Below are 11,857 nucleotides of genomic sequence, written 5' to 3' on the forward strand. Positions count from 1 at the left end.
TCGCTTACTAAGCGAACGCGCAACCAATGTGGCTTTGAAAAAATCCTTAACACGACGTGCGAGTAGCTTTTGTTGCGTAGCCGTCATTTTGAGAACAAAAAACCAATGTTAAAAAATAGAGGCATCATTCTGCACGTATACTCCTACAAAATGTGGGGGGTTGAGATTTTTCAAAATCGCGATTCAACCGAATGCGTCGAGTTAAGAACGACCAAATTTCGAATTGATAAAGGGAGGTATTTCAAATATAACTGACGCGTTAGTCACTAGCCCATCAGTCCTGAATTTTCTTTTACAACCACAAAATAAACAAACCTTACAATCCCATTCGCAGTCCACTTTCCGCCCACCATTTGTCGCAGCCCGGAATGTCTCCGGTCGGCGGCAGCCCTCAAGCAATCCATGGACATCAACGTAGATCCTTGCGATGACTTCTACAGCTACACCTGCGGGAACTGGGCCGATGATCATCCTCGCCCGGAAACATATCCCAGCTACGATTGGTTCACCGAGCGGCAGTCCAAGATTCTGCGGAACATCCGCCGGTATCTTCAGCAAAACGACAGCACCGATGATCCGCAGCCTGTACAGCAGGCAAGAGCCATGTATCGGGCGTGTATTAACTTGCGTGAGTTCCCTCGTATTAGGTTTACCTTTCTTGTGGCTCCTAATGTATTGACCTCTCCAGCCGCCATGGACGCCCTTGGATATGACTACGTGTTCACCCTGCTAAACGATATGTATCTTCCGAGCTATCCAACAATTCTAAATCTCACCGCTGTCGATTACGAAAGTTACGACTTTGACTGGATTCGATCTCTGGCGAAGGTGAAACAGTTGCTGGGGATGGACATCCTGATTGGCTTTGACGTATTTCCCGATCCGAGAAATCGAGACTACAACAAACTGGCGCTTGGTACCCCTGAGGCGGCATCCGATTTGCCATTGTGAGTAAGACAGCTAATCTTGTGGGCATCGAAATGAAATGTTACTTTGTTTGCAGCAACGATAACGTCATGAAGCACATTACGCGAGTGAAACACAAGATAATAGTGAGTGAAACGGATGACGAGGATGTAGATGAAGCAGAGGAAGATACCGGTTACATGAAGGCATACAAGAATTTTATGATTGGTACTATGAAAATCCTGGTGAACAATTCCGATTCCAAAGCCGAGCTGGAGTCATTCGACGACAGTTTCAGCAAAGCGGCCGATGTCTACGTAAGTATGTCCAAAGTTTTCATGAAGGTAAGCTAGAGTAACATTTGCAATCCGGTAACCACTGAGAGGATTAAATTGCAGTTTGAAAAACAAGCTGATAACATCTCCAAAACTAACGACACCGAGGATAGGCTGAATCTGCAAGATTTGGTCTACGTGAACTTGGATGATCTTCAAAATATGACTGACCGAGGGTCGGCTTCTAAGGAACCACTTTCAGTGTGGAAACGCTATCTGCACGATGTCTTCGATGGCATCCCAGAGGCACAACTGAATCTAAACGACCTCATCATCCTGACAAGCAACACAGATATTTTCTATCTGCGACTGTTAGTGGGCTACCTATCACAAACCCCTCTTGTTCACATCGAGTTGTTCATTTGGTATACGGTAGTCGAAGAGCTGATCCTCCACACGACGGCAGAAATACGAAGATTACACTACGAGTACTACAAGATGGTGATGGCGATGGAAGGATACACCCCGCGGTCACTGTACTGTGCCGGGGCGGTGAATAAGTTGATGGGAATGGCGGTTAGCTTTGCGATTACCGAGCGTAACTTCCTGCAGGACACGAAACCCAGAGTGGAGAAGATGTTGAAGTATATCAGGGATGCGTTCGAGCGATTGGTACGGGATACAACCTGGATGGATTGGAACACCAAGCAGTCTACCTTGGAGAAGTCCAAAGCAATGCGTAGTTTAATTGGCTTCCCCGAGTGGATACTGGACGAGAACAAGCTTGAGGAGTATTATGAAAAGGTACTTTACGGTTTTTTCCATGAATCCAGATTAATTTGACGATTTTTGTCTAGTTGGAGATCAACGACACGCGTCATTTAGAAAATATGATTCAGATCATAGAGCAGCGAAACGTCCGGAAGCTTCGCCGGTGGAGGATGAAAAACATTCTCAGCTGGGATACGATTCCGACCAATGTGAACGCATTTCATACCTTCCAGGATAACGCTATCAGTGAGTAGATAGATGTTCAGATGCTACCTCAACAAATGCTAACCTCCATAATCTTCATTGTGGGACGCAGCCATTCCGATTGCTATTCTGCAGTATCCATTCTACCATTTGGGCCTAGAGTAAGCGTTGGTTTGGGCATCCGTTTGCCAAATACACATTTTCCATATGCACCGTCATCACGAGTTGAGCACTCTATTTGCTCGACCCCCAAGCTACACATTTGCACGCGTGTTGAGGCGTACACTCACAGAAGGCTTCTTTCCGAGTGCTGTTTTCTGCGACTCTGTGATAGAACTGTACAACTCATCCGATACTTGCGATACAATTTCAGAGCGCTGAATTATGGAGCCATGGGAACGATCTTGGGGCACGAGCTTACCCATGGATTCGATGATAGTGGTGAGTATTTGGACAGCAGTTGGTGAATTGAGCAATCTTCAATACAAAATTCGACTCTGCAGGTCGTCAATTCGACAAGGAAGGTAATCTGAAGCAGTGGTGGACGAACAGCACGGTCCGAGAATACGTTAACCGCTCGGCCTGTTTCGTGCAACAATACAGTGGCTATTACATTCCAGAAGCGGATGATCACGTAAATACTACATAGAACAAGTGTCATAGGGCAAAGCCGATAACTTGTTTACTTATAGATTGATGGTTTGCAAACACTCGGTGAGAACATCGCCGATAATGGCGGCTTGCGGGAAGCTTACTCAGCGTACAAAATCTATACACAGAAAAACGGCAGGGAGCCGCTGCTGCCAGGATTTGAAAACTACACTCATGAACAATTGTTCTTCATATCTTTTGGCAATGTAAATCAACTTCAAAGCATTGCGACAACATTAGTAACCTGTGTTCAAATACATCTTTCGCAGCTATGGTGTGAGTCGCACACGGCTTCCGCCGCTAAGGCCGCCTTGGATGACAGCCATTGCCCAAGCTGGATTCGCCTAAAAGGAGTACTGACAAATTCACCCGAATTTAGCCAGACGTTCGGTTGCAAGCGGGGCAGCGGAATGAACCCAGTCGGGCGCAAATGTCGAATCTGGTGAATATCAATTGAATTAAAAAAAACTGTGTGATTTTGTTCAACGTATAAGTGATTGATTTCCTAATCGAAACGTGTGATAAGGTAGCAATAAATTTCGTTATTTGTTAGCTAACAATAAAAGAAGAGTTATTGTCGTTTTATTATCCCTTTGATGCTCCATAAACAGTAAACAATCGTAGTAAAACAATTGAGAAAGCAATTCTGGGTGAATTCTTCTAGAATGAATTATATCACCTGATCTAAACACACCCCTGACTCTCCTCGTCGTTCATTTCAGGGCTATGCAGAGAAACAATGAAATAAACTATAATAAATTGTTTATAGACATTGACAACAAAAGCATCGAGCATGGTAGAGACAATCGGAACTATAAAAATGCACAATGATATGTTTTGAGGGAGCGTTTAATCAGAATTTGCGATAGACTGTCGGTACTACACTAAATCACAACAAACTCGATGAAGGAAATTCACAGAACTTGATGGTGCTAAATAAAACAACAATCATCTTAGCATGAGACAGCTGTTGGTTTAAAAGAAATCCATCTGCCGTGATCTCCAGCAATGAGGCTGATGACAATGTAAAGTATTTCATCAGGCTGGAACGAAATTTCTGATCACTCTACCTCTACCTATAACTTTTTGAATACAGTAAGTTAGGAGGCGTGCGCGTTATACGGACAGTAGGGGTAATATGGACAGGTGGTTGATTTGTAGCTACATTTTGAATTTCACCGAGAACCTAATCGTTAATGCGAGGGTTGTTCCGAAAGTGGTACATAACATAGTAAAACTGCTTAGAAAATGACGCTATCTTAATCCAAATTTTCTCATTTTCTGTTGAACACGTGAGGATTCAGCACGCTATTAGTTGATCGTATAATACTAACCATTTTTATTAGACGGGGCGATTTGATGAGCAAAAAGCTTTCAAAAAGCTTTTTTGTTTTTTTCAACCGATTCGGATTGTATTCGCGTTTATATGGCCAAGTGTGAATCCAGCCAATTATAATACCCTGTTCTGTAGAAAAGTGTATTTCACTTGAAGCGTTCTGTTTCGATCAAAACAAATGGTAGTCGGAAGTGGGAAGGTTTGACTATAAGTAGTGTGAACCAGAATTACCCATCCGCTATTTTCCAAACAGTCAACTCGAACAGGAACATGAGGCCGAGCGTTGTCATGATGTAATATTATCGACTCGTGTCTGGTCGCAGAATAAATTGTTGCTTGTAGAAGTCTCCATTGACCATTTGACCAGATTTTATCAGCTTCACCTTTTGATCTCACCAAATCCAGAACATTACTTTGGCACGTGGATATTCGGCTTCGGCGTTGATGTTCCTAATTGCCCGGGCTTTACATACGATCTTTTGCGTGTTAGATTGCCTTAGTGAATTCATTTTTCGTCCCCGATAACGATTCGATTAAAAAAAGACTTCCAATATTGTCGACATGAAAAAATGAGTCGTTTAAAAGTAGCTTGTGAAGTTACTCCCAATGATTCTACAATCTCTGTTGGCGTTCGACACGAATCTTGATCGAGTAATGTCTCTAAATATTCGTCTTTGTCTTTTTCAGCGGCTCTTTTCTTCCTATTGAAACAGAAAATCGAATGGTGCTTATTTGCAACGAAACTTTACATTTTCAACTCAGTAAAAATTGATCTTGTGCAAAACAATACTTGGTTGACAGATGTCGACACTTATCGATACAGTAAAAATCATCTTTCACCGTCGACTATTTATAGTACCATAAACTACCTTGTGGAAGCGGAACGAATAAATTAACACACCCACTAAATTGTCCATTAAATAATTATAAGGATGGTGTCCAATATACGACTGAATTGTAGAACTACGAAATTATTGTCAGCGATAGTAAATATGATAGAAATGAACTCATTAATAGAAATATTAGGTTGGGGAAAAAGTTATCCATTATTTTCTCGGTAGTTGGCTTTAGTGATCAATATCTTGCGTAATATCGATCATACAATTTCAAGTTTAGGCTCGTTGCAAAGGTGACGTTTCACACTGGAAAAAAGTTTTGCTGTTTCTTGTTTGTTCCATTCAGTTGTGAGTTGCAGGGTGTTAACAATGAAGGTCAACAATGTGAAAGTTTGGTACATCTTACACTTTTTTTATAAATTCAAAAAAATGCAAGCCAGTCCGCTGAATTTATGAATGGTGTTTATGGTCTACTGTCAACCAATGAACCATTTGAAACTAACGATTGACCAGAAACGTCCAAAATTGGCCTACAGAAGGGGTGTTGTGTTTCATCAGGACAACGCAAGGCCACACTATTCCGAGAGCTTGATTGGGATGTTTTAATGCATCCAACATATAGTCCGAACCTGGCACCAAGCGATTCCCACCTTTTTCTCGCAAAATTTCCCGAGTGATACGAAATTGAGATCAACAGTAGATTATAGAAACCTATTGCTAGAGTTTTTCGCCAATAAGGACCAGACTCTATCATAGAAACATTATGAAGCTACCTTTAGAATGGCAACAAATTTTACAATGAAACGGTGCATATTTGACCCAAATCGTACAATCCGAGGCATATTAAAAATAGTTTTGAATTTCACCCAAAAATAATGGATTACTTTTTCCCCAACCTAATACTTTGACAAGGGCCTATGAAAGAATGCTTGCACTGAGAGGCGCGAACGATCGACAACGCTATAAAAAGTCAATTCGAGCTATTGTCAATTGTCCATTAACATGTACATGCAATCAACTGCTCGCTGTCTAGAGCAACACTAAAATACTGAATTTTGAATATTCAAATAGTTTTTCCGTATCAAATAGCAAAACTACATCCCACACATCCCCAAAAACATCATTTCCCAGAAAATCATCTGCTATGCAGTACCTTTCACAAAACGGCAGCAGAAAATCCGAAACGAATCGATTGTGTGGTGACGACGTCAGCAACAGCAACCCGTGCGGAACAAATTTTCACATTCAGTTTTCTTACAAAGAACATCGATTCCCCCGCTGGAAAATACATTGTTCACATCCAACCTAAAATACGTTGCACTTTAACACCACTTTTAACCCGAAAACAATGCTAGATTTCACAAAAATCGAATGACCAATCGGAAAATTTACCAATAAGTCCGAACACAGTTCTGAATTCATACAAGTTCTCTTCCAAACAAAAAAAAACGGGTGAGTTTTATCTATGACTAGCTGACCCGACAAACTTCGTCCCGCCCAAAATTTATTTTTCCTTATTACATCCACGTTTTCTTACTAAGCGCTGTTCATGGGTCCAATCGCAGACATATTCATTGATTGATCTTCTATTCTATCGTTTAAAATTACCTTTTGCTATAAAATTCCTAGTACTTCTACCAAAACTCATCATTATAATATCAGATTATTTTCAGACAAAATTCTCGTTCAAGATTTTTCAACCACTTGCAAATAACATGTTTATCCGTTACGTTACATGCCAAATTTGGTTTCAGTTGCTTGATTGATTCTCGAGTAATTCAGAAACTTGTGTTTCATTTGTATGGCAGCCCCCCCTAAGAGATGGGGGAGGGGTATCTAACCATCATAGAAACATTTATTGCACCCTGAAGTTTCCATATGCCTAATTTGGTTTAATTTGCTTGATTAATTCTCGAGTAATGCAAAAATTTGTGTTTCATTTGTAAGGCAACCCGTCCCTTAGAGAGGGGGGAGGGGTCTCAAACTATCACGAAAACCTTCCTCGGTCCCAATATATATATATATATATATATATATATATATATATATATATATATATATATATATATATATATATATATATATATATATATATATATATATATATATATATATATATATATATATATATATATATATATATATATATATATATATATATATATATATATATATATATATATATATATATATATATATATATATATATATGCCGTGGGAAAGCCTCGAATAACCCGAGCGAACAAGGTGACTTGTCACACAACCAATGCCTACTATGATTCTGAACACTATCAACCTTATCCAGTAAAATTTAAAAAAAACCATTATGTCTCGTACTTGGAATTCTCAAAATAGATTCACGTTTCACTCCTGATAAACGACATGATGCAAAAACATTTTTCTTGTACAGTGCGAGCAAAAAAAAATTCACCCCTTATTAGCATTTTAGCTGTAACAGAGCCGGATTTTAATCGTGTACATGTCACATAAATAGCACATTACACAGTTGCCATATTGGGCGTAAGAGTATTCTTTCTGTTCTTCCATTGTCCAGTTAGACCAGACAGCGGAGATAGTTGATATGATAATTGATGTGTTATTAATAGAACAACAGCCCGATGTTTCTTGCGGACCAGAGCAGTTGTATGGATGAATGGATTATTTCGATCGATCTCCATCGCTGATGATTGTGTCGCATGGACGTAGTCATTCTGTAACAACACAAAGATGATCAATGAGGGCTCTGAGTTTTAAACTTACGATCAATCGCTTACTAAGCGAACGCGCAACCAATGTGGCTTTGAAAAAATCCTTAACACGACGTGCGAGTAGCTTTTGTTGCGTAGCCGTCATTTTGAGAACAAAAAACCAATGTTAAAAAATAGAGGCATCATTCTGCACGTATACTCCTACAAAATGTGGGGGGTTGAGATTTTTCAAAATCGCGATTCAACCGAATGCGTCGAGTTAAGAACGACCAAATTTCGAATTGATAAAGGGAGGTATTTCAAATATAACTGACGCGTTAGTCACTAGCCCATCAGTCCTGAATTTTCTTTTACAACCACAAAATAAACAAACCTTACAATCCCATTCGCAGTCCACTTTCCGCCCACCATTTGTCGCAGCCCGGAATGTCTCCGGTCGGCGGCAGCCCTCAAGCAATCCATGGACATCAACGTAGATCCTTGCGATGACTTCTACAGCTACACCTGCGGGAACTGGGCCGATGATCATCCTCGCCCGGAAACATATCCCAGCTACGATTGGTTCACCGAGCGGCAGTCCAAGATTCTGCGGAACATCCGCCGGTATCTTCAGCAAAACGACAGCACCGATGATCCGCAGCCTGTACAGCAGGCAAGAGCCATGTATCGGGCGTGTATTAACTTGCGTGAGTTCCCTCGTATTAGGTTTACCTTTCTTGTGGCTCCTAATGTATTGACCTCTCCAGCCGCCATGGACGCCCTTGGATATGACTACGTGTTCACCCTGCTAAACGATATGTATCTTCCGAGCTATCCAACAATTCTAAATCTCACCGCTGTCGATTACGAAAGTTACGACTTTGACTGGATTCGATCTCTGGCGAAGGTGAAACAGTTGCTGGGGATGGACATCCTGATTGGCTTTGACGTATTTCCCGATCCGAGAAATCGAGACTACAACAAACTGGCGCTTGGTACCCCTGAGGCGGCATCCGATTTGCCATTGTGAGTAAGACAGCTAATCTTGTGGGCATCGAAATGAAATGTTACTTTGTTTGCAGCAACGATAACGTCATGAAGCACATTACGCGAGTGAAACACAAGATAATAGTGAGTGAAACGGATGACGAGGATGTAGATGAAGCAGAGGAAGATACCGGTTACATGAAGGCATACAAGAATTTTATGATTGGTACTATGAAAATCCTGGTGAACAATTCCGATTCCAAAGCCGAGCTGGAGTCATTCGACGACAGTTTCAGCAAAGCGGCCGATGTCTACGTAAGTATGTCCAAAGTTTTCATGAAGGTAAGCTAGAGTAACATTTGCAATCCGGTAACCACTGAGAGGATTAAATTGCAGTTTGAAAAACAAGCTGATAACATCTCCAAAACTAACGACACCGAGGATAGGCTGAATCTGCAAGATTTGGTCTACGTGAACTTGGATGATCTTCAAAATATGACTGACCGAGGGTCGGCTTCTAAGGAACCACTTTCAGTGTGGAAACGCTATCTGCACGATGTCTTCGATGGCATCCCAGAGGCACAACTGAATCTAAACGACCTCATCATCCTGACAAGCAACACAGATATTTTCTATCTGCGACTGTTAGTGGGCTACCTATCACAAACCCCTCTTGTTCACATCGAGTTGTTCATTTGGTATACGGTAGTCGAAGAGCTGATCCTCCACACGACGGCAGAAATACGAAGATTACACTACGAGTACTACAAGATGGTGATGGCGATGGAAGGATACACCCCGCGGTCACTGTACTGTGCCGGGGCGGTGAATAAGTTGATGGGAATGGCGGTTAGCTTTGCGATTACCGAGCGTAACTTCCTGCAGGACACGAAACCCAGAGTGGAGAAGATGTTGAAGTATATCAGGGATGCGTTCGAGCGATTGGTACGGGATACAACCTGGATGGATTGGAACACCAAGCAGTCTACCTTGGAGAAGTCCAAAGCAATGCGTAGTTTAATTGGCTTCCCCGAGTGGATACTGGACGAGAACAAGCTTGAGGAGTATTATGAAAAGGTACTTTACGGTTTTTTCCATGAATCCAGATTAATTTGACGATTTTTGTCTAGTTGGAGATCAACGACACGCGTCATTTAGAAAATATGATTCAGATCATAGAGCAGCGAAACGTCCGGAAGCTTCGCCGGTGGAGGATGAAAAACATTCTCAGCTGGGATACGATTCCGACCAATGTGAACGCATTTCATACCTTCCAGGATAACGCTATCAGTGAGTAGATAGATGTTCAGATGCTACCTCAACAAATGCTAACCTCCATAATCTTCATTGTGGGACGCAGCCATTCCGATTGCTATTCTGCAGTATCCATTCTACCATTTGGGCCTAGAGTAAGCGTTGGTTTGGGCATCCGTTTGCCAAATACACATTTTCCATATGCACCGTCATCACGAGTTGAGCACTCTATTTGCTCGACCCCCAAGCTACACATTTGCACGCGTGTTGAGGCGTACACTCACAGAAGGCTTCTTTCCGAGTGCTGTTTTCTGCGACTCTGTGATAGAACTGTACAACTCATCCGATACTTGCGATACAATTTCAGAGCGCTGAATTATGGAGCCATGGGAACGATCTTGGGGCACGAGCTTACCCATGGATTCGATGATAGTGGTGAGTATTTGGACAGCAGTTGGTGAATTGAGCAATCTTCAATACAAAATTCGACTCTGCAGGTCGTCAATTCGACAAGGAAGGTAATCTGAAGCAGTGGTGGACGAACAGCACGGTCCGAGAATACGTTAACCGCTCGGCCTGTTTCGTGCAACAATACAGTGGCTATTACATTCCAGAAGCGGATGATCACGTAAATACTACATAGAACAAGTGTCATAGGGCAAAGCCGATAACTTGTTTACTTATAGATTGATGGTTTGCAAACACTCGGTGAGAACATCGCCGATAATGGCGGCTTGCGGGAAGCTTACTCAGCGTACAAAATCTATACACAGAAAAACGGCAGGGAGCCGCTGCTGCCAGGATTTGAAAACTACACTCATGAACAATTGTTCTTCATATCTTTTGGCAATGTAAATCAACTTCAAAGCATTGCGACAACATTAGTAACCTGTGTTCAAATACATCTTTCGCAGCTATGGTGTGAGTCGCACACGGCTTCCGCCGCTAAGGCCGCCTTGGATGACAGCCATTGCCCAAGCTGGATTCGCCTAAAAGGAGTACTGACAAATTCACCCGAATTTAGCCAGACGTTCGGTTGCAAGCGGGGCAGCGGAATGAACCCAGTCGGGCGCAAATGTCGAATCTGGTGAATATCAATTGAATTAAAAAAAACTGTGTGATTTTGTTCAACGTATAAGTGATTGATTTCCTAATCGAAACGTGTGATAAGGTAGCAATAAATTTCGTTATTTGTTAGCTAACAATAAAAGAAGAGTTATTGTCGTTTTATTATCCCTTTGATGCTCCATAAACAGTAAACAATCGTAGTAAAACAATTGAGAAAGCAATTCTGGGTGAATTCTTCTAGAATGAATTATATCACCTGATCTAAACACACCCCTGACTCTCCTCGTCGTTCATTTCAGGGCTATGCAGAGAAACAATGAAATAAACTATAATAAATTGTTTATAGACATTGACAACAAAAGCATCGAGCATGGTAGAGACAATCGGAACTATAAAAATGCACAATGATATGTTTTGAGGGAGCGTTTAATCAGAATTTGCGATAGACTGTCGGTACTACACTAAATCACAACAAACTCGATGAAGGAAATTCACAGAACTTGATGGTGCTAAATAAAACAACAATCATCTTAGCATGAGACAGCTGTTGGTTTAAAAGAAATCCATCTGCCGTGATCTCCAGCAATGAGGCTGATGACAATGTAAAGTATTTCATCAGGCTGGAACGAAATTTCTGATCACTCTACCTCTACCTATAACTTTTTGAATACAGTAAGTTAGGAGGCGTGCGCGTTATACGGACAGTAGGGGTAATATGGACAGGTGGTTGATTTGTAGCTACATTTTGAATTTCACCGAGAACCTAATCGTTAATGCGAGGGTTGTTCCGAAAGTGGTACATAACATAGTAAAACTGCTTAGAAAATGACGCTATCTTAATCCAAATTTTCTCATTTTCTGTTGAACACGTGAGGATTCAGC

The 11,857-nt window shown here is 41.5% G+C and overlaps 2 protein-coding genes across 2 annotated transcripts; both read left to right on the plus strand.

Annotated features, from left to right (window-relative positions):
• Positions 1-334: 334 nt before the first annotated feature.
• On the plus strand, positions 335-3,328 carry LOC129781928 (endothelin-converting enzyme 2-like; the record flags this gene model as incomplete). Its single annotated transcript, XM_055789426.1, has 10 exons — positions 335-628; positions 689-947; positions 1,004-1,250; positions 1,305-1,985; positions 2,039-2,198; positions 2,269-2,317; positions 2,530-2,597; positions 2,660-2,790; positions 2,849-3,013; positions 3,077-3,328. Coding segments are annotated over 10 exons (2,231 nt in total), but the record flags the coding sequence as incomplete, so codon positions are not given.
• A 4,385-nt stretch (positions 3,329-7,713) lies between these two features.
• Positions 7,714-11,074, plus strand: LOC129781927 (endothelin-converting enzyme 2-like). The gene is made up of 11 exons (XM_055789425.1): positions 7,714-7,801; positions 8,080-8,373; positions 8,434-8,692; positions 8,749-8,995; positions 9,050-9,730; positions 9,784-9,943; positions 10,014-10,062; positions 10,275-10,342; positions 10,405-10,535; positions 10,594-10,758; positions 10,822-11,074. The coding sequence occupies exons 1-11, from the start codon at positions 7,714-7,716 to the stop codon at positions 10,996-10,998; spliced, it is 2,319 nt and encodes a 772-aa protein (XP_055645400.1). The 3' UTR covers positions 10,999-11,074.
• Positions 11,075-11,857: the final 783 nt, after the last annotated feature.

This window comes from Toxorhynchites rutilus, unplaced genomic scaffold (genome assembly GCF_029784135.1).
Source record: "Toxorhynchites rutilus septentrionalis strain SRP unplaced genomic scaffold, ASM2978413v1 HiC_scaffold_287, whole genome shotgun sequence".
In the NCBI taxonomy this organism is placed as follows: Eukaryota; Metazoa; Arthropoda; class Insecta; order Diptera; family Culicidae; genus Toxorhynchites; species Toxorhynchites rutilus.

What these genes read in the sequence shown, in the direction of transcription:
- LOC129781927 (XM_055789425.1), top strand. Translation starts at nt 7,714, where the DNA reads ATGAGGGCTCTGAGTTTTAAACTTACGATCAATCGCTTACTAAGCGAA. An exon ending in TTCTACCATTTGGGCCTAGA is followed by an intron (nt 10,063 to 10,274) that starts GTAAGCGTTGGT and finishes ATACAATTTCAG; the next exon opens with AGCGCTGAATTATGGAGCCA. An exon ending in TTCCAGAAGCGGATGATCAC is followed by an intron (nt 10,536 to 10,593) that starts GTAAATACTACA and finishes GTTTACTTATAG; the next exon opens with ATTGATGGTTTGCAAACACT.